The sequence below is a fragment of the Ricinus communis genome, chromosome 5 (assembly GCF_019578655.1).
Source record: "Ricinus communis isolate WT05 ecotype wild-type chromosome 5, ASM1957865v1, whole genome shotgun sequence".
Taxonomy (NCBI): domain Eukaryota; kingdom Viridiplantae; phylum Streptophyta; class Magnoliopsida; order Malpighiales; family Euphorbiaceae; genus Ricinus; species Ricinus communis.
This window is the reverse complement of record NC_063260.1, coordinates 10,407,277-10,428,273: the sequence shown is the minus strand read 5'-3', so window position 1 is coordinate 10,428,273 and position 20,997 is coordinate 10,407,277. Positions and strand designations below refer to the sequence as shown.

Genomic DNA, 20,997 nt, shown 5'->3' with positions numbered 1-20,997 from the left:
TGACAAATATTTTATAAGATATCTCTCATTTGAAGCTTGATTTTAATACAATAATTGAGTAATTTTATATCTAATTAATTGTTTTGGACTTGAATAAGTAATAACAACATATGCTTTTTATAATATATTGTTAAATTAAAAGATAATTTGTTGAGTAAATATTAAGTACACTTGTGATATTATTATAGAAATATAGAGCAAAACACGGTTATAAAAATTAATATAGTATAAATATATAGAGTTGCAGAATGTAAATGTGCTGAAAATTTGTACTTAAAAAATAGAACACTGTCAATAGCAAATAATAATTAAAAACAAAAGGATTGTCAAGAATGGGATTCGAACCCATGCCCTTTCGGACCAGTACCTGAAACTGGCGCCTTAGACCAACTCGGCCATCTTGACCTTGTGATAAGAAACGTTTCAAAATAACCTTTACCATAGATCTACTAAATACTGATTCATTCCAAACCAATCAACAAAAGAACATTCTGATCCCAGCAGCTAAAAGACAGTAGCCAGCATTAAGTTAACATTTGTGCAAAACATCATACAACATGGGAGAGAACAATAGCCAGCTGAACTTAGGCAGTCCCCATTTCAACTATTCTAATCCTCTCCACATCATCAATTAACTAACAGCTGGATTCCCTCTACACCTTTTGTCCTCAAAAAGTTTACCTATCATTCTGACAGGACAGAGAATTCAAGGCTTGAAAAGGATTTGTAACAAGTGGGAAGGCTGTTTTTTTTTTCTTTTTAATCATTTTCAAAGACATGGGTTTCATGTTCTTCAGAGGATTAAGGAATGGGCTCTTCAGCAATTCAGAATTCAGTCTTTCTCCTTTTTCTTTTTCTCATTAGAGGTTCTTATTTATTTTATGCTTCCTCACATTCTTATTAATTATGGTAAGCTGTAATATGCATGTTTCATAATAGTATTAGCATATGTAGTATAAATTAAGAAATTATTGAACAGAACCAGCTATCTGCGCTGATCTTCTCACATGTTTACTGAATTCTATATAATGGGTTCCACTTGTTTGTGAGAAGACTGGCACCTGTGACCACCCCATTTACTAGTTTCTCATGTGAAAGATCATTCTAACCCTCCTTGGATAAGGACTTTTGTGCAGCTTTAAAGAGTCTTCTTTCCTCTTCATAAACAAAAATCATTCCTCAGGAGCAGCTTCCTTCACCTTCAACAATGGATTCATCCAAACACACAGAAGGATGTAGCAGCAGTGAATCTGGTTGGACAATGTACATCGCCTCTCCCATGCAAGAAGATGGCAACGACTGCAGTGATGACACGGATGATGGAAACCATCACAATGACGTTATCATCAATGACAGACATGATCATGCTGATGATAATGAGCAGCAAGACAGTGACGACTCAATGGCTTCAGATGCTTCCTCCGGCCCCCATCACCAGTACAGATATGAGAATCCTCAACGTAAAGGACCATTAGGGAATTTTAAGCACAGTGTGGGCAACAAGTTCAACCATTGTTCTCCGGCTGAAAAAACAAACAAAAAGGATAAGAAGAATGATGGAAACAGCAATGAGAAGAACAGAAAGCTTACTGCTAACAGAAAATACAGCAGGTAGTGTAGTGCAATAGGCAAAGTTCGTTTGCAGAAACAGAAGATACAAATTAATTTCTTTGCCCCAAATCCATCATGATGAAATTAAAACACATCCCATTCATTTTTTTTAATGCAATTTTTTTATGATTCTAGACTTTTATTGTACTGTTGAAATGTGATTCAGAGGTATATATGTTGAAACAATTCTTTGTCCATTCATATTACATAATAAAGTTTATATATGTGCTGAAATTCTGCATTAAAACATATGGTGGGAATGGAGATTCTGTTAGCTAACCTATTTTGCAACATACAGCTCCAGAAGCCATGCATGATACGGGACAATCAACAGGGTATCATCTGCTGGAAAGAGCAAAGATCTCACCACTTTAATTTTTATCAGCAGGAGAAGAAAAAAAAGACAAGAGAGAGAGAGACAGGGAGATCAGCGCAGGAAAGAGAATGGGCAACTTTGATTCATCTGGAAAGAGCAAAGATAATATTATTTAAGATTGACTTAAAAGGAGGCAATGCATTTGTATACTGTGCTTGTGTGCAATGAATGAACAGAGTATTTCGTGCTGGAAAGAAGATGGATCAATATAGAAAGACAAATGCCAACCACATAAGAAGCAACATTGACATTTCTGGTGAAAGAATATTATTGGCTGCTTGTTTAGATAGCTTAATTCTGCAAACAGGGTATGCAAGTGCAACAGCTAGGCAACTACAAAGTATAGGCTGTACATCAAGATGCTGAAGAATATAATATCATACAAGCTACAAAACCTTGAACTGTTTATCAAAGAATAGAGAACCACGTAATAGAAAACCTGTATTTCTTTTTTCTAATGAATACAAAAGGAAAGGATAAAATAACTGAGTCTGCTTTATGAAATGACAAACAGATAATAGACATAAGTTTGAAAAGGTCATTACTAACTCCTCCACAGGTTGAACACTTGGATCTAGTGAAGCTTTAAAGCTCTTCAATCCCAGTAAAAAGAACATCCAATATCAAAATTCTTAAGGGTTTTGAACTGGAAGTTAATAACAACCTTAAAAATAAGAGAGAAGTAAGCAATGAATTTCAGAGGTCCTTCTATCTTTCTGCGGACATACACTTTCTGTTCTCTCCAGTTCACACAATATAAATCAAGGGAATTATGAAAAGAAGTCACTGTTTCCAGAAGAAAAAACTGTGGTTAATTCAAGCTCCAGAGGCTGGATTCTGAACTCAGATTCCATTACCTAAACACTGCATTCGTGATTCGAATGAATCAAACAGTAGGGCAAAGGATATATGGTAGATGCGTTATGACTTTGACCATCTGCCTATTCCAATTCATGTAAGATGGACTTCTAGAAATAACGTAACAAAGCCGTGTTTGAAAGAAAAAAAATATTAAAGATAAAAGAGTAAAACAAGAATACCAACAAATCAGAAAACTTTCTTGCTCAAAACATTTCATATTAATGCCATAAACGGGCTACAAAGTGCCTCCTTAAACTCAATTAAACTCAAAAAAGAGCTACCAATTTCAAGGATACGAATCTAAACACAGTAGGATAAAGCACAACAAACTTGCAGAAGACAAAGTATAAACATATATTGGGTTTGATGAGTTTGATTAAGAGAAATTTTGACCAATTAGGATTGGTTCATGTTCTACCCAGCATAGAGTCCAGAGCAGAAATTATTGTGTACTTATTGCGGGTTTTGAAGAAGCTAGATACTGCGAGATTCACTTTAATTCTTCAACTGTCTTGCAATCTTGAACCATTCGGTATGGAAAGATCCTTCCATATCAACCCTTTCATATGTGTGAGCACCAAAATAATCTCTTTGAGCTTGGACTAAATTAGCTGGCAACCTTTCCCTTCTGTAAGAGTCAAAGTAAGCAAGACTAGATGACATACCAGGAGTGCTAATACCAGAGTTGATAGCAAGGCATACTACCCTCCGCCAAGCAGACTGGCGGTCAACGATTTCCTTGGCAAACTCTGGATCCACAAGAAGGTTAGCCAGATCGGCATTCCTATCATAAGCTTTCTTGATTCTGTCTAAGAACACAGCCCGAATAATGCAGCCACCCTTCCAGATTCTAGCCAGTTCTCCCAACTTCAAGTCCCATACTTTCTCAATACTTTTTGCACGGATCAGATTCATCCCCTGTGCATAACTACAAATCTTGGCAGCATAAAGAGCTTGTCTGACATCGTCAACCAACTTCTTTTTGTCTATTACTTGGTCAGTCAAGATATCTCCAAATCCACCTGACTTGAAGACTTTAGCAGCTTCAACTCGTTCCTCCTTCAAACCACTAAGGAATCTTGCATCCAAAGAAGATGCAATTGTAGGAGCTGCAACTGATAGATCAGCAGCTTGCTGTACAGTCCATTTACCTGTACCCTTCATACCAGTTTTGTCCAAAACCTTGTCAACCAAATATCCATCTCCCTTGTCATCTTTAATTCCAAAAATATCTGCAGTGATCTCAATCAAGAAGCTGAGAAGCTCACCCTTGTTCCATTCTGCAAAAACACTTTGCAGTTCCTCATTTGACAACTTTCCAATAGATTTTAGCACATCATAAGCCTCTGCAATCAGCTGCATATCACCATATTCGATACCGTTATGTACCATCTTGACAAAATTACCAGATCCCCCTTTGCCAATATAAGTCACACAGGGGCCACTGTCAGGAACTTGAGCTGCCACTTTAAGAAGAATGTCTTCGATGTACTTGTAGGCCTCGAAAGAACCTCCAGGCATTAAAGAGGGTCCATTTCGTGCACCCTCTTCACCACCTGAAACTCCCATTCCAAGATATTGCAAACCCAGATCAGCCATAGCTTTTTCTCTCCTCTCAGTGTTCTCATACCATTCATTCCCACCATCAATGATACAGTCACCTTTCTCCATGTAGGCAGATAGGGTCTTTATGGTCTGGTCAACAGGAGCCCCAGCCTTAACAAGCATTATTATAACTCGAGGCTTTTGGATTGACTTGACGAATGATTCAGGATCATGGAAGCCATACAGAGGAAGATCTCCCTCCCTTTTAGCTCTTTCAACAGTCTCATCAACTTTGGAGGTAGTTCGATTGTAAACAGAAATGGGGAACCCTTTCTCTGCAATATTGAGGGCCAGATTCTGGCCCATGACAGCCAGACCGGCAAGGCCTATTCTTGTTGGTTTTGGGGGCGCAGCCATATTTTTCCCTGCCCAGTATAACTCTAATTAGATTAACTTCAAAGAAACTAATTGACAAGTGAATCAAGGACCTAAATGGAAAAATTATTTGGACAAAGCTATCGACTGTCCTGATTTTGTGTTTTCTGAAATAACACACGATATAAGAAAAACCAGAATCATACAGGATAGTTACCAGATTCAGTAATAAAAACCACAATAATCAAACAGAATTCAGAACAAAATTTCTACAATGCATCACCCGTAGTTATATAAGAGCCAACGATAAGCAAAAAAAAAATTAAAAAAACTTTGTTGATCAATATTTCTGGATTTTCACATACCATCAAGAAAAAAAAAAAATTAAAAAAACTGATAATTTGCATTCCACATCTGGCCTCCGTCCCAAACAGAAATGGCTCCCTGGATTTCACATACCATCAAGATTATACTCTTTTAATCCTTTCCTTTTCTAATACAATTAATTATGATGCATTCTTTTTACAGTGCACAGATGAGTGTGAAAGGAAAACCATAAGAAAAATTTATGAATCTGAAAAGTTATTTGCTAAAGCAATAATTCAAACACCTTTCTTCTTCTTAGTACTGAATTCCTACACGAAATTCGCTCAAAATGATAAACTAGAACAGAGTGACAAGCTGATCGTCAACTAAATCTTAGCATTTAACTAAATTTTCAGCTTTGAGACAGTACCGTACAGGGTTAGTATGAAAATTATAAAAAAAAATGGTAAAACTAAAAGCAATCAAGTCAAAGAAATGAAAAGACAGAACCAAACAATTATACAAGAATCTGATCCGAAACCTCTCAAACTCATCACAACAAGATCATGCATAGACAAAGAAAATCATAAAATGAACTAACAAATTGTTAAAGATTCTAGTTCCTCTGATCTCCAATCAAGAAAGCAATAAGAAAATAAATACCAACAAAATTTTCAAGAAAGACACAGAAGGGCAAATCTATACTAACTAACACACAGAATACATACCTCGGGAGAAAAACGCAAAGAAATCAAGAAAATCAAAGATCTGGGTATTGAAATGAAGAGAGAAAAGAAAGTTGGGTGTTAGGTGCAAAATGATAATATGGAAAAGATGGAAAGAGTGGCAGATTTTATTATCAGCGGGGGGTGTGGCTGCTCTCTTCTCATAACTTTGGGTTGGTCCACTTTGACCAATTATTTATTTATTTATTCTTTTGGTAAGTGAGGCACAGGTGGGAAATTCTAATCAACTCCCCTCTCAGTGTTTATATTTACGCGTTTAAACTTTTTAATAAAAAGATGTCACCAAAATACTTTTAATAAATATATCTCACTAATTTATAGATTAAATATGTTTATGAGAATTTCTTTTAGCTATTTTCAATGTATGGTGTAATCCATATATGAATAAATAATATAATTATTAATATATTATTTGTTTGTTGCTTAAACATATATAAGCAAAAAGACAATTAAAACAAATAGCCAACTAACATATTTTTTTCAAAATTAAAAGAAATTATAAATCATATGTGAGATAGAGTTGAACCGAATTATCCAATGTTTTTCTAGAAGTTTCAAAATGGGTCTACAGAGGTCAAGGAAATGGTAAGGTTTGAATATGATTCATTAATTATAAAATAGGTCGAAATCAAATTAGTAAAATAGAATTTAGTGTTTTTATAATTTAGTTTTGAAGGGATTATCAGAATTCAGCCATTTCTAATTTTTTTGAAAAAAAAAATAAAATCGAATAACAAATATAAATTGATGGAGTTATTGGCAGAAAAGTCAATATCATACAAAATTTGTCTCATTATGCAAAATAAATCATTTAGGATTCTAACAAAAACACCATAATTTGTTAAAGAAAAAACACTTAACTCTGTTCCTAAAGGGTAAAAGAACATAAGATATTGCAAATTATGATTTTACTTTTTGTATTAACAAAAATTTATTGATGTGTTGGCTATTGGGTCGTTAGTTAAATTCAAGGTATTCTCTAATCAATAATTATGAATTTTTTATTTTTAGAGTCCTATTTATTGGGAGTTTTACTGTTTACAGTGCTCCAGTACGTACAAGTAAGATTACTTCAAATAAAAATTAAAAAAAAAAAAACTTGGCCAAGATGAAGTAGATTATATATATATATATATATATATATATATATATACTAATACTAGAGCTTATTGACTTGATTAATGTTATAATTGCCGTCTATGAAAAGACTACATTGTTCTGGGGTTTATTATGTCAACATGATGTCATTGATGAATTAAGCCATAATAACGTAATGCCCCAGCAAAATAAATAAAAAGAAAAGGCATTTAACATGACCATATATACTTATATATTGAAAATATAAAATTTGAGTTTTAATGGGAAGAATTAAGACATTATTCTTAATTAAAAAAATATGTATTACCTGTTGAAAAAGGAAAATAGTAATCAAAAGGTGATATTAACGACCCATTCATGTTTCTCTAAAAGATGCAAGGGGCTGGTGAGATGCAACTCAAGGGTCCAAAAGTGCCAATAAATTCAGATTTCACATTTGGGTTGATTTCTAGTCAATTTTGCACACTAGTGTGTTTTCTTTTATTTAAGTGTTAAAAAACAGACAAATTTTAGAATTTTAGTGCTTTTTTAAAAAATGATTTTCATTTTTTTTAAATATTTGATAAATCATTTTTGTCATTTTAGAAAAAGATATCAATAAATCTTTTTTCTAATAATAATATTTAATTTTTAAAAAAATTATTTACAAGTGTTCATCTACTTCAAAGGAAGTTGCTATCAACTTATTCTACATGTGCAAATTCTACAGTTCTTTCTTCTTCTTTTTTGTTTGGGTGTGTGAATTCAGAACTAAGGTTGTAGCTTAAATATTTTGAAGTATGAACCCAGTGGTGCTTTCTAGAATACATATCAGATATTAATTAAAATTATATTTAGATTCATGCATTTCATTTGAAATTTTAAATTTTAGATATTAAATTATGATTTTTCTTGCAAAATAAAAAATATCAGTAACAATTTATGCTGTAAAAATAGCATTTATTAATTTTAAACACAAGTTTTAGATAACATGGATTAGAGATTATTTCATATATATATAAACAATGTTCCCTAGAAGTGTATATCTATTGTTTAAAGTCATCTCTTTGCTTTTGCATACTCTGGGCAATTTATAAATGGTATTAGGGCTCTTAGACCGTAAGACAGCAGAAATTCACAGCATATTTAAAAAGCATCTGACAGGCGTCACTACGAACTAAAATCTAACATATCAATGCTAATATCTTAGATGTCAGAAGTTTTCCTTTTATAATAAGAAGTTATGCCTACTTTTCAGACACTGTTCTCACCCAACCCCTAACACTATTACTTAACCCTTTGTGCAATGTCAGTATCACCGTATTGGTTACTCAGAATGTATTTCAGTGTTGATTAATCATACTTGGTCAGAGTGTTCCAATGAAGAACAGTTTTCTAGATGATATGAAGTGTTGAAAATTAGCTGGAACACTTTCATGATTAACAAAATTTTGTGCATCACTGCATTCTTGAATAAAAAAAGAAAAATTCAATCAAAAGAATCATTCTGCGTGTACATTACTACTTTGGTTAAATACAACTCAATTTGAAAGCTTCAATTATATATGAAATCCAAAATGTTCTAACAAAGTAACCCAGTATGAACACTCGCAACTTCTTGTTGTGTACCTGGCCCATAATACTGCAGCAGGATTGGTGTTCATCTAAAAGCCAAAATTGCACATCTGAACAAACTCCATATCACTGTCTACATATTTAGTCCAGAGATTCTTGTATTGATTCATGGCAATGTCAAGCCAAGGTTTCATGTTTCCATTGTAATGAATGACTGCTGCATTGCTGATCTCATCCATGCTAATGCTTGGATTGTACCCAAGACCAAGCACATGCCATGATTTGTCCAATGACTTTGTTGTGGAGTAAAAGGTGATCAAACCAGGTGGTAGAGTACCCAATTTCCATAGAGTACGATCCTCATTCTGCAAAATTTAATTCAAAATTTATTGGACATACACTCGATATCAGCCAATAATTAATAGCAATCAATTCATTACCATATCTAAAAGAGACTATTTAGTTTATGGATTAATTTCTCAGGGATGTGCGTCATACAAAGTTCATGATGCAGAAATGTTTAATCATCCTACTAGCTTTTGATTGGCCGCTAAAAACTGTCTTAAATTGCTGATAGATCAGTAGCTATATTAACATCAAAACACAGAGATCAAAAGCAAGCAAATATACATACCAAGTTCTGCCAGTAATGATATTGCTCAGTGCTTTTTTCCCGTCTCCAAGCATCAAGATCAAATACATTCATTCCATAAGCCCACGCACAAGCCTTTGGATTAAACTTCTCTTTAATTAGAGGATGTGAAAAGTTCAGATACTGTGCATACCGATGAAATGACCCAAAGCAGGTCTCAGCAGCCCCATTCACCTTCCCATCTAAGTCAATCTTCCACAACCCTGTTAGATCCTTTTGAACTACAACATCATCATCCAAAAACAAAATCTTATGCAACTTGGGATACATCTCTGGCAGATAAAATCGAAGATGATTCAGCATTGACAAGTATTTGGGATTCCTGAACTTCATGTTACTCACATCCTTGGTAGCATTCTCAGCCTGATTCTCAAAGTAAAACTTCTGCAATTTAAGATTCTCAAGTTGCCTCAAAACTGGAACATATGAAGAATTCAGAAAACTAAAATCCTCCACAGCCTTAACCTCCACATGAGCACCTCCTTCCACAGGCCTCATCCTAAACCAAACCTTCATGGCTGCCACATTCATTCTATCAGTAACAACATGAAAAACATGTTTCCAGGGTTCCTCCGCATTCTTCACCACAGACCTCACCACAACTGACACAGCAATCACATTATCAGAAAAAATAGCGTAATGATAAAGACTCGGATCTTCAAACTCCAACTTAGGATCCTCATCTCTATATTTTTCTGGATGAGAAATCCTCTCCTCTACAAGTCTCATAGCCAAGCAATGCAAACTCTTGGGAATCGATTTCGCAGAAATCAAACTCGCAAAAGCCCCATTCTTTCTTGCCTTAACCAACAATTCATTAACAGCAAATATAGTATCTTTAAGCTTCTGAATCTTAATTTGATTATCGTAACTCTCTTTTGTTTCGGCAATCATCAATCTTGCAACTTTAACCCTTTCTTTAATTTCTTTCTCAAACTGTCTCAAAATATCCTCATCAATAGCACCTTCTGATTCAAACAAGGAAATCTTATAATTGGGTTTTGAAGTTATATCAGTGAAATTCTTAGCTAAATCATCAAACATTCTCAATTGTCTAGAAATATCGAGCTTAAGCTTTCTAGCATAAGCAGCATAAGCATTCACTAAGGTCATATGATCACTAGCTTGTTTGTATATCAAATCCAAACGAGTTTTCAGTGGATCTGAATTTAATGCCAAAAATGTCCTCTGTACATAAGCATCTCCACTACTTGGCAATGACTGTAGAAACAAACAAACAAACAAACCCAAAACGAAAAAATAAAAAACCAGCTAGAAAATTAATACTTCAATGAACAAAATTCCATAAAAGGCTGTGAAATAAAGTACACTCGTTGTCATTGACTGTAGAGAAAAAAAACCCCAAAAAAAGCCCAGATGAAATATAGAAAATTTAATAAAAACCCAATTCATAAATAGGCGAGAAATTAAGTAAAAGCTAAAAGAACTTACAGATTCATGAGGAGAAGTAGGTGGGTGAGTAGTGAGAAGAACAGAGAGTGTAGCGAGAAAAAGAAGAGTGAACATAGCAGAGACTAAGATCCTGTAAGAGAAGAAGCTACGGAGGATACCGGCATTGAATCCGCCGGATCCTCCGCCACCTCTGCCTCCACGGACGGCAACAGCCATTGAATTTATATCGATCTGATTTAGTTTAGAGAAACGTTTGTTTATTGTTTTGGTGGGGTTTATTCTTTTCTTCTTCTTTTTCTTAAAGAAGAAAGAAAGTGATAACACTGAAGCTAAGGAAGAAAGTAGAGATCTAAAAATGGATCCATTTCCGCGTCGGTGGTGAAGTAATTAATTCAATTTTAATTTGTTTTTCTAAAAGGATTGTGCAGTGGGGTTTGAATTGACTAAAACAAATTGGAGATAGAGATAGAGGGATGTGAATAAAGAATTGAAAGGGAAACGATTTGTATATATAATTATAGATAGGAGAAAAGAGATGAATGCTACTGTAGAGATTTGGATTTGGTCGTATCGTAATAACGAAATGAGAGACGGCAAGTACATGCGTTTGCCTAGGTACAGTAGCACATTTTAGCAGACCTGCTGATCCACACTCTTATATGAGAAAAAAGATTTAATTAAAGTAAATAGTTAAATTGCAAAAATTCCTTTTAAATTAATTAAATTTTAAATTTAAATTTTAGAAATATAATTATATTAAAATTTTAAAATAATATTTTTTAAATATAAAAGTTTTGATTAAATCTTTAAATAAAGAAATATTCTTTATTAAAGTGAAAATATATAAATAGTTTTCTCCGAGCCTCTCTCTTTTAATAATTTCTAATTTTTTCTATTTCTATATCTACAACATCTACTTTCAAAATTGGACTCTTGTCTAAAATCGAATTTCCTAATTAATAAGTTGTTCTTAGCTTAAAGAAAATTGAAACAATAAATTCTTCATAGGAGACATCATAAGTACTTTATTAATTATTTTCTTATTTTCATATATAATAAAAAAATATTAAATATCTTACATTGATTTATCTTAATTATTATCTATTTGATGTGAATCTTAAAATATTAAGAATAACTTTATAAAAATATTATATGTCACATCAAATAAACAAAAATCAAAATAAATTCAAATGAGCTATATAGTATTACCTGTATAAAAATAAAAAAGAAAATAATTAATTGGTTCTTAAATAACAAACTTTGACTTAATGCTTAAAACTAACTATAATTAAAGTATCGTTTGGTTTATAAAGAAATAAAATAAAAATACTAATGGGAATAAGTGATTTCTATGATTGGTAAGTTTATTAAAAATCACTTTGTAATTGGAGTGAGATACCTCATTAATTATCTATGAAAAGTTCATTTTCATGAGAATCCAAGTTAAATCAATTTTAAATAGTCAAACAAGGAAAATAATAACTTATCATTTATATAAATATTATTTATATATATTTTTTCATATAATAATTATAAATTAAAATATTATTATTTCTTAGGTATAATTAAATATTGAAAGTAATTACAATTTTCCCGTTGTATTTTGCTATATTAAACTAGTTACTGATTAACATTTAAAATTATATCTTTTTATCTTTTTATTTTTTAATTTTATTTTAAAAAGTCTTCCTGTCAAAATATCTATTAAACAATAGTTAGTTAAATTTAGTTTTATACTATTTCTCCCTTAATTTTGATACAATATATAAATTCTCTCTGTATTTGTTTGTTGCACCAAAATCTTCTTATGTTCAATATGATTAAAGTAATAAATTGATAAAAAAATATAATTTGATCCTTAAATTTTTTATTAAAGTTATAATCTTCCTGTAATAAAATTAATAATAAGAATAATATTTAGAAATAAAATATATAAAAGCACCATAAGGTTTCACCGTTTTATGACTCCAAGTATGTGCTTTTCTAAAAAAGATATAAATGTGGTTATAAATCATGACAAAAAAAAAAAAAAAGTATTTCATAGTTAAATTTTTTTACTCCCAATGATATAGCTATCTTCACTCTGATCAACCATCATTATCATGTTGCTCGTATTTGATAACATAAGTTTGAAATTTAACAAATTCTAATTCAATGTTAGACCGTCAATCAATCTCATCATATGAATGACTTCTTAAACTATAATTTAATGGTCAAACAATAAAATTGTAATTTTTAAATTCTAAGCGCACGTTATCAAATACGGGTAACATGATAATAATAATTGATTGGAGTGGAGATAACTAATTCTTATGAATTGAAACTTTTAACGATGAAATATTTTTTGTCATAATTTGTAATCAAATATCTTTTTTTTTAGAAAAAATACATATTCAAAATTATAAATTAATAAAATTATAAGATATTTTATTATATTTATCCCTATTATTTATTTTATTTTAATAATTTATAGTTTTTAATATTTTGCTAAATATAAATACTTAAAAATATTTAAGTGTTACTAGAACTAAATTGTACAACAAATGACAAATTTAATAATTAAGCTGAATTTTTTAAAACAAGTACTGGATTTGCCTAGGTACACTAAAACATTTTAGTAGAACTATTGATTCACACTCTATTATAAGAAAAAAGATAATTAACGTAAATAGTTAATTACTAATAGTTCTTTTATTAACGGTTGAATGTACATATGAGAAGATAAATATTTCTTTTAGTTTAATTAGGTTTTAAAAATTTAAGTTTTGAATATGCAGCTATGTCAAAATTTTTGAAGTAGTACTTTGTCGTCCATATATTAAATACATGTATCCTAAAATAAATTTTTATTAATTTTTAAAATATAATATTAATATTTTTTAACAATAAAATTTTTGGTTAATTTTTTAAATAAAGAAATATTTTTTTATTAGGACAAAAATGTATAAATAGTTGCTTTTAACATCTCTTTTAAAATTTTCTATTTACTTTCCATTTCTACAACATCTACTTCTGAAATTGTACTTTCGACTAAAATCAAATTTCCTAACCGAACAGCTTACAAAAATTGAAACAAAGAATTCTCCCTAAGAGACATCATAAATGCTTTATTTATTGATTACTTTCGTCTGTTTATATAAAAATACTAAATATCTCATATAAATTTGTTCTAATTATTATTCATTTGATCTATCATATAATATTTTTATACAATTATTTTATTAATTAAAAAAGTAATCTCAAAATAAATAAGGATTTTATAAAAAAATATTGTATACCACATCATATAAACAAGAGTTAAAACAAATTAAGATGGGCTATATGGTATTGACTCATATAAAAACAAGAAAAGAAACACTAACTAACCACACTAATTAATAATTGCTAGCTCATAAAAGAGAAATAAACTAATTAGCTGTTAAATAATAAAATTTGACATAGTGCTTAACTAACTATAATTAAAGGGTCTTTTGGTTCATGAAAAAATAGGATAAAAATGGTAATAATTATTTATAAATTACATATGACCAATTAGGACAAAGAAATCCAAACAGCTTGAACCTATGACAAATTATCACAAAAATCTAATACAAATATGGATTCCTGATAAAGGAAGGAACTCCTAACAATATTTTGAGATTGTAGGGATCAAATCCGAACAGGATAAAGAGACAAAATCTAATTAGAAGACTAACACTTTACAAACAAGAAATGAGTATTATTTATACAAATAAAGACCAACTTAGCATTATATAAGAAGGGTTTGACAAATGATTGAGGTATCTTCCATTCATCTTATAATTTCATATCCTTATATTTGTTCCTAAAATCTCTGATTTCTTTGTTATACTTGTTTGCAGATAATCACCTTTGAGGATCATCATGTCAGGTGTTCATCTATTATGTTAGGTGATTTATCAAGTGGCGTTGTCTGTGGGAAATATGTTCAAAAAAACCATGTCTTCTACTACAACTGATGTTGTACAGTGGATCCTTCAGGAGGAGTTCATGCTACTTCAACACCTCTTACACCATATATCATCCCACCAACGATGGATACTGGCAATTCTAAGCAGCTATGGGCATTTCAGCCTATAGTTTAATCTCAACCTATGATCTCATCTCTACCAATAAATTCATCATCACCTGCTACTATCATAACTCAACCGATTATACCACTGGCACCACTAAATCCTTACCAAACACCACCTGTAAGAGTCTCTCAAATTTTCTAGCCTTACATGGAAAATCCTCCAATGCTCTCCTTACCTCCCCTGGCCTCTGGAGTTGTTTTTAAGTTGGGAACCCTCCCACCATTCCTATAGTTCTTTCTTAGTCCTTTTAGTCTTATGCACTCATATGTGTAAGTGCCACATACCCCACAATCTTTCACCTCGAGACCTACAAAATTGGCAACAGTCTTTAGTACTTTGACCAACACCTCACAACTTCTCTAAGCTTTTACCTCTCAAGTCATTATGGCTTAGTATAATGCCCAAATGCAAGTAATGTAACAACATTACCCAAATCTTCTAAACCAAGCTATGTTGAGCTATTAGACACCAACTATACCGAATAACCAGAATCCAAACCAATTCTCATTCTACCAATGGACCATAAGTTTGAACAGTATGATCCAGCACTAAAAAGATACTATATTGTAGGTGATCAACTAGTTAGGAAAGCAATATAATAGGGTAAACAGAATAATAAGAGATTAGGAGGCTAACTCAAATTGAAAAAGTCATAATAATTAATGGAAGCAAGCCTTTAAGGATAAAATGAACAAGACAATTTCAAAGGCTTTCCAATAAATATAACGGACAAAGCGTCAGAAGGAAGATATCTCCACAGTTGGAAGTCCTTTGGCAAAAAAATCCTTATGGCCAAATTCTCGGTTAGTTTCAAGATGCATGTCCTAAATTCATACAATGGTCTAAGAGATCCTGAGAGCCACGTCTCAAACTTTTAAACTAAGATGAGACTGTAAGATGTGTCTGATTCTATTTTATATAGAGTTTTCCCTACCATATTGAAAGATGCTACTCAAAAGTGGTATCAAAATTTAGCCAATGAGTCTTTGCAAGATTTCAAGCAATTAGCTTCGACATTCCGAGCACACCTTATTACTAGTGTACCTCCAAAAAAAAGGTTTAGTGATCTCAAAAAGTGTATTCAAGGAGAAAGGGAGAGCTTGAAAGATTATGTGGAGAGGTTTAACAAAGAAGTTGTCCAATTTGAAAGGTTAAATCATGAAGTAATAATAGATGCCATGATAAACAATACTAAAATGACTAAGATTAAAGACTCTCTCACTATTGATATACCATATACACATCAAGAGCTCATTAAGAGAGCATGGAGCTTTATAAGATTAGACAAAGATTACCAAACAAGTAAGAGGAAAGATGTGGATAGTAAAGAATATAAAAGAAAGGATAAGCAGCCTGTAAGAGCAGAATGAGACGACAATAGATTGAGTAGATAAGAGTAGGCTAAACAGACAAAATTGGGTCGAGCATACAAGAATAGATTGAGCAACTATTAGGAAAGCTCTAATCCGAGCCACTATCATGGAAGCTCTAATTCGAGCAACTATAATAAAAAATTTAATCCGAGTAACTATTAAGAAAGCTCAAATTCGAGCAACTATAAAGAAAGCTTTAATCCAAGCAATTATGAAGAAAGCTTTAATCCAAGAAACTATCAAGAAAGCTCTAATCTGAGCAACTATAAGAAAAGTCTAATCCAAGTAAGTTTAAAGAAAGCTTTAAAGCGAGCAACTCAGTTCTAAGAAGAGCAATTCAAGAAAAGCTCTAAACCGAGCAGCCTAGCTCTAGAATGCGCAAATTAACTTTGAGATGAGAGAATCTAAGTCAAGCACTGACCCAAGCAAAACCAAGCTCATTAAAGATAGAATGGTACCTATCTGACTTTAAAAATTCAAAATGTCAAGCTAATCCGAGCAACTCAATTAAAGATCCATCATAATATGAATGCTTATCTTGCTCGGGGTAGTTCGCATTTCTAAATAATCTTTATCTTGAAATTTATGAACATTTCATTCGAGGATACCCGAGTTAGGCCTAACATGAATATTCAGTATATGCTAAAAGGGGAAAAATGGTAACTATATATAATTACATATGTCCAACTAGGACGAGAAAATTTGAACAACTCAGACTTATGACAGATCATCACGCAAGTCCAATACAAATAAGGATTCCTTATAAAAAGAGGAACTCCTAATAATATTTTAAAATTGTAGGAACCATATTCAAATAAGATAAAAAAAACAGAATCTAACTAGAACTAACACTCTACAAACAAGAAGATGAATCATATTCTTGTACGAATAAAGACCAACTTAGCATTATATAAGGAGGATTTGGCCTACGATTGAGGTATCTTACACTCAACTTACAATTTCATATTCTTTTACTTATACCTAAAATCCCTAACTTAAGCATCAAAATGGATTTAGGAGATCCATCTTTAATGATTTCTTTCTTATACTTGTTTACAAGTAATCATCTTTGAGGATCATCGTGCCAGGTGTTCATCTACCCTGCTAGGTGAATTAATAAATAGAAATTAGAAATGAGTGAATTATATTCTTGGTGTTAAGTCATTTAAAATCACTTCATAATTAGAATAAGATATCTCATTAATGGGAATTATCCATTCCTCCTTTTCCCTTAAGGAATGAAAAGTTGATTTCTATAAGAATCAAGTTAAATCAATTATAAATAGTCAAACAAGTGAAATAATAACTTATCATTCATATAAATATTATCTTCTGTATTTCTTGCATATAATAGTTACAAACTAAATATTATTATTTTTTAATCTATAATTAAGTATTGAAAATAATTACTAGTTTCCCCTGCATTTTACTATATTATACTAGTTACCCTTTAACATTTAAAATTATATTTTTTTTATTTTCCTATTTTGTAATATTATACTAAAAAGTCCTTCTGTCAAGATTTCGTTAAACAATCATTAGTTAGGTTTAGTTTTATACTATCTGCCCCTTAATTTTTGGTATAATATATAAATACCTCTTATATTTTATTTATTGCACTAAAATTCTATTGTGTTCAATGCAATTAAAGTAATAAATTGATAGAAAATATAATTTTATCCTTAAAATTCTTATCAAAGTTATAATTTTACTATAATAAATTAATTATAAGAATAATATTTAGAAATAATTATAAAAAAGTGCCTTAAGGTTTTACCGTTTTATAACTTTACCTATGTTTTCGATATTTTATGATTTTAACTATGTATTTTTTAAGATAAAGAAAGGCATATGGTTACAAATCGTGAGAAGAAAAGGTATCCCACTGTTAAAATATTTCGATTCACAAAGATTTAGCGATCTCAACTCTGATTAGTCATCGTTATCATGTTGCTCGTATTCTGATAACATGAGTTTAGAGTTTAACAACACCTAATTTCACTGTTTGACCATCAAATCAATATCATTAGATCAATGATTTCTTAAACTACGATTTAACTGTCAAATAACGAAATTAGGATTAATGAGCTCTAAACTCATGTTATAAAAAACAGGCAACATGGTGATGATAGTTGATCATAGTGAAGATAGCTAAATTCTTGTAAGTCGAAACTTTTTAATGGCGTGACACTTTTTTTTATTATATTTTGTAACCAAATATCTTTTTTTATTTGAAACAAAAATACATACATAAAGTTGTAAATCAATAAAACTACAAGATACTTTTTTTATATATTTTATCCCTCTAGTTTATTTTATTTTGATAATTTAAGATTTTTCAATATTTTACTAAATATAATATTTAAATTTTACTAGAATTAAATTATGCAAAAAAAATAGAGCAAGTAAAAAATTCAATGGTTCAGTTAGATTCTTTTATCAATTTAATCTTTTAACTATCTTGATTTTAGATGAAAAAGGTAATAGTTAATTGTAGTAAAAGACAAGTGTTTTCTTGTGTAATAAATAAACTATGAGGGGCAATTTATGGATTACATAAAAAATTAGGGGGCAAATAGTATAAAACTAAATCTAGTTAACGATTGTCTAAGTGGAGATTCTGACGGAATGAGTAATTAATATAAAATCATAAAATAGAGGGATAACATATTTTTTTTAAATATTAAGAGGTAATTAGTATAATATATCAAAATACAAGTAGCAAATAGTAATTATCCCTAATTATTATTATTGGTGTCAATGATAAATGAATTTAATTCCAATTCCATAGTCAACTAAATAACATTTAAAACATAATCATTCTTATTCTCTATCTTCCCCATTCCCATTTCCATTTTCATTTTCATTTCGGACCTTGAACTAAATAGGTCCTAAGTACATTAGCTAGAATCTTCCATGCTCTGTTACAAAGTAGTAACAACTTCATATTGACACTGTCCTCAAGATGAGCATGTATATTACACATATTTATCTTGCCAACCAAATAGTTAAACTACTTTGGGATGCAATGCTATAGTAAAGATATCTATAATTTGACTAATAGTTTTCATATATACAACTTTTAGATCTTTTAGACAAACCTTCTCTCTTAAATAATGACAATCAATTTCAATATGTTTCATTCTTTCATGGAATGCAAAATCTTTTACAATGTGTGAAGATCTGAAATATTATCGCAATATAGTAAGACAAACTATTTATAAGGAACCTCAAAGTCTTTCAAAAGAAGCTTAGCCAAACCACTTCACTAGCTGTCATGGCCATAGCCCTACACTTTGCTTCTGCAAAACTTATTGACACAATGTTTTGTTGTTTTAATTTCCAATTAACCAAGAAGTTCCTTAAAAAAGATAATATCATGTGCTAGATTTTCTAGTTCCTTTACATGTTCTCGAGTCACTATTAGTATAAGATTTCTAAACTAATTACAAAAAATATCCTTTGTCTAGGAGCACACTTCAAATACCTGAGCACTTTCTTAGTTGTTGTCATATGTATAATCGTTGGCCTATCTGAAACTCAGTAAGCACATGCACAATATACATTTTATTTGTCCTAGTCAGTGTTAAGTAGATTAACTTGCCTACTCATTTTGTATACTTAAATGGATTATCAAGGAATGAGTCATCCGTATGAGCTAGATAATACTTTTACATTAATAAGAATCTAAAAAGCTTTATTATGATTAAGCCAAATTCCTGCAATAACTTTAAAATATATTTTCCCTGAGAAAGAGAAAATTCCTTATTTGATTTAGCTATTTTTAGACCTAGAATATATTTAAGCTTTCCCAAGTCTTTGTGCTCGACATTTGCACTTAACATATCCTTTATATTCTGAATCAAAGGCTGACTATTCTTGGCAATTGCAATATCGTCCACATGGACTAAAAGGGCAACAAAATCTGAATTGATAGTATTTGTAAATAAGGAATAACCATATTTAAACTAAGTAAAACCATTTTCATTTAAACATTCAATGAACTTCATATTCCATTATCTAGAGGCTTGTTATAGTCCACACAAAGACTTATGTAGTCCGCATACCACCTTATGTTCATAGATTCATTTAAACTCTTCCTCTAAAGCTAAAAACTCCCTTAGGAATATCCATAGAAACTTCCTCAATTAGATCACTATTTAAGAATGCATTATCGATGTATATTGAGCAAGAAACCAACCTTGTCTTGCTATTAATGCCAAAAGACCCGATCAATGGTATATTTGATAACAAGACTACATGTTTGTTCACATTCATAACTATATCTTTTAGTGTATCCCATGGCTACCAACCTGGCTTTATATTTATTAAGAGTGTCATCTTCGACACTCATTTATCGGATCTAAATATTGAGGGAATTACAGAAAATCCTATGATGAAAGTTAAGGTTGAGAGTAATTAAATCCAAATCAATTTTTTAGAATCAAAGTGGATTTAATTGTTAGAAATAAATTAACTTTGAAGGGTAAAATAGCCATTTTTTGCAAGTTCAAGGACCAGATTGTCAAAATCTTACAAATTTTTTACCCACAAAGCCAATCGACGCTACATAGAGCTAATTGGCTTAGTATAGAGCCCAATGGCTATTTTCGAGATTTAACATATTTTATGTGTATTTTGACTTTAAAACACCTAAAAATAAGTGTCTAGAATTTGTTTTATGATAATTATTGAGATTTTTAAAAGATTTTTAATGGATATTATTGACCGATAAAAGAAAATCTTTTTCTTTTAAATTAAAAATTAAAGTTTATCATTGCCCTATAAATAGAATAATATATCCTAGGTTTAGAATTGACAACATTCATTAATTCAAAGCTATAATCATTAAGCATTAGTAACACTTTTTCAGCACACAAATACTTTTGAGAGAAAACCCTATAAATAGAACAATATACCCTAGGTCTAGGGTTAGCAACATTCATTAATTGAGAGCTATGATCATTAAGCATTAGTAACACTTTTTAGTAGA

General features: G+C 30.9%; 3 protein-coding genes and 1 non-coding gene across 4 annotated transcripts; 1 reads left to right on the top strand and 3 right to left on the bottom strand.

The window, feature by feature from the left end:
* Positions 1-324: 324 nt before the first annotated feature.
* TRNAL-CAG lies at positions 325-405 on the bottom strand. Its single transcript has one exon. It is a non-coding gene; the product is annotated as a tRNA-Leu (tRNA).
* A 143-nt stretch (positions 406-548) lies between these two features.
* Positions 549-2,429, top strand: LOC8263902 (protein SOB FIVE-LIKE 3). Its single transcript, XM_015726390.3, has 2 exons — positions 549-1,611; positions 1,910-2,429. The coding sequence occupies exons 1-2, from the start codon at positions 1,208-1,210 to the stop codon at positions 1,926-1,928; spliced, it is 423 nt and encodes a 140-aa protein (XP_015581876.2). The 5' UTR covers positions 549-1,207; the 3' UTR covers positions 1,929-2,429.
* Positions 2,430-3,024: 595 nt separating this feature from the next.
* Positions 3,025-5,967, bottom strand: LOC8263900 (6-phosphogluconate dehydrogenase, decarboxylating 2). The gene is made up of 2 exons (XM_002530757.4): positions 5,803-5,967; positions 3,025-4,818 (listed from the first exon to the last, which is right to left on the bottom strand). Exon 2 carries the CDS (start codon positions 4,808-4,810, stop codon positions 3,344-3,346), a length of 1,467 nt encoding a protein of 488 aa, XP_002530803.1. The 5' UTR covers positions 4,811-4,818; positions 5,803-5,967; the 3' UTR covers positions 3,025-3,343.
* Positions 5,968-8,366: 2,399 nt separating this feature from the next.
* LOC8263899 (probable galacturonosyltransferase 9) lies at positions 8,367-11,175 on the bottom strand. The gene is made up of 3 exons (XM_002530756.4): positions 10,577-11,175; positions 9,107-10,345; positions 8,367-8,837 (listed from the first exon to the last, which is right to left on the bottom strand). Exons 1-3 carry the CDS (start codon positions 10,751-10,753, stop codon positions 8,562-8,564), a joined length of 1,692 nt encoding a protein of 563 aa, XP_002530802.1. The 5' UTR covers positions 10,754-11,175; the 3' UTR covers positions 8,367-8,561.
* Between the last annotated feature and the right edge of the window lie 9,822 nt (positions 11,176-20,997).

Excerpts from the sequence above, each read along its gene's own strand:
- LOC8263900 (XM_002530757.4), bottom strand. The coding sequence starts at position 4,810 with ATGGCTGCGCCCCCAAAACCAACAAGAATAGGCCTTGCCGGTCTGGCT.
- LOC8263899 (XM_002530756.4), bottom strand. The coding sequence starts at position 10,753 with ATGGCTGTTGCCGTCCGTGGAGGCAGAGGTGGCGGAGGATCCGGCGGA. Across the intron at positions 10,346-10,576 it reads CTACTTCTCCTCATGAATCT|TCATTGCCAAGTAGTGGAGA; the intron begins GTAAGTTCTTTT and ends TTGTTTCTACAG. Across the intron at positions 8,838-9,106 it reads ATCATTACTGGCAGAACTTG|AATGAGGATCGTACTCTATG; the intron begins GTATGTATATTT and ends TAAATTTTGCAG.
- LOC8263902 (XM_015726390.3), top strand. The coding sequence starts at position 1,208 with ATGGATTCATCCAAACACACAGAAGGATGTAGCAGCAGTGAATCTGGT.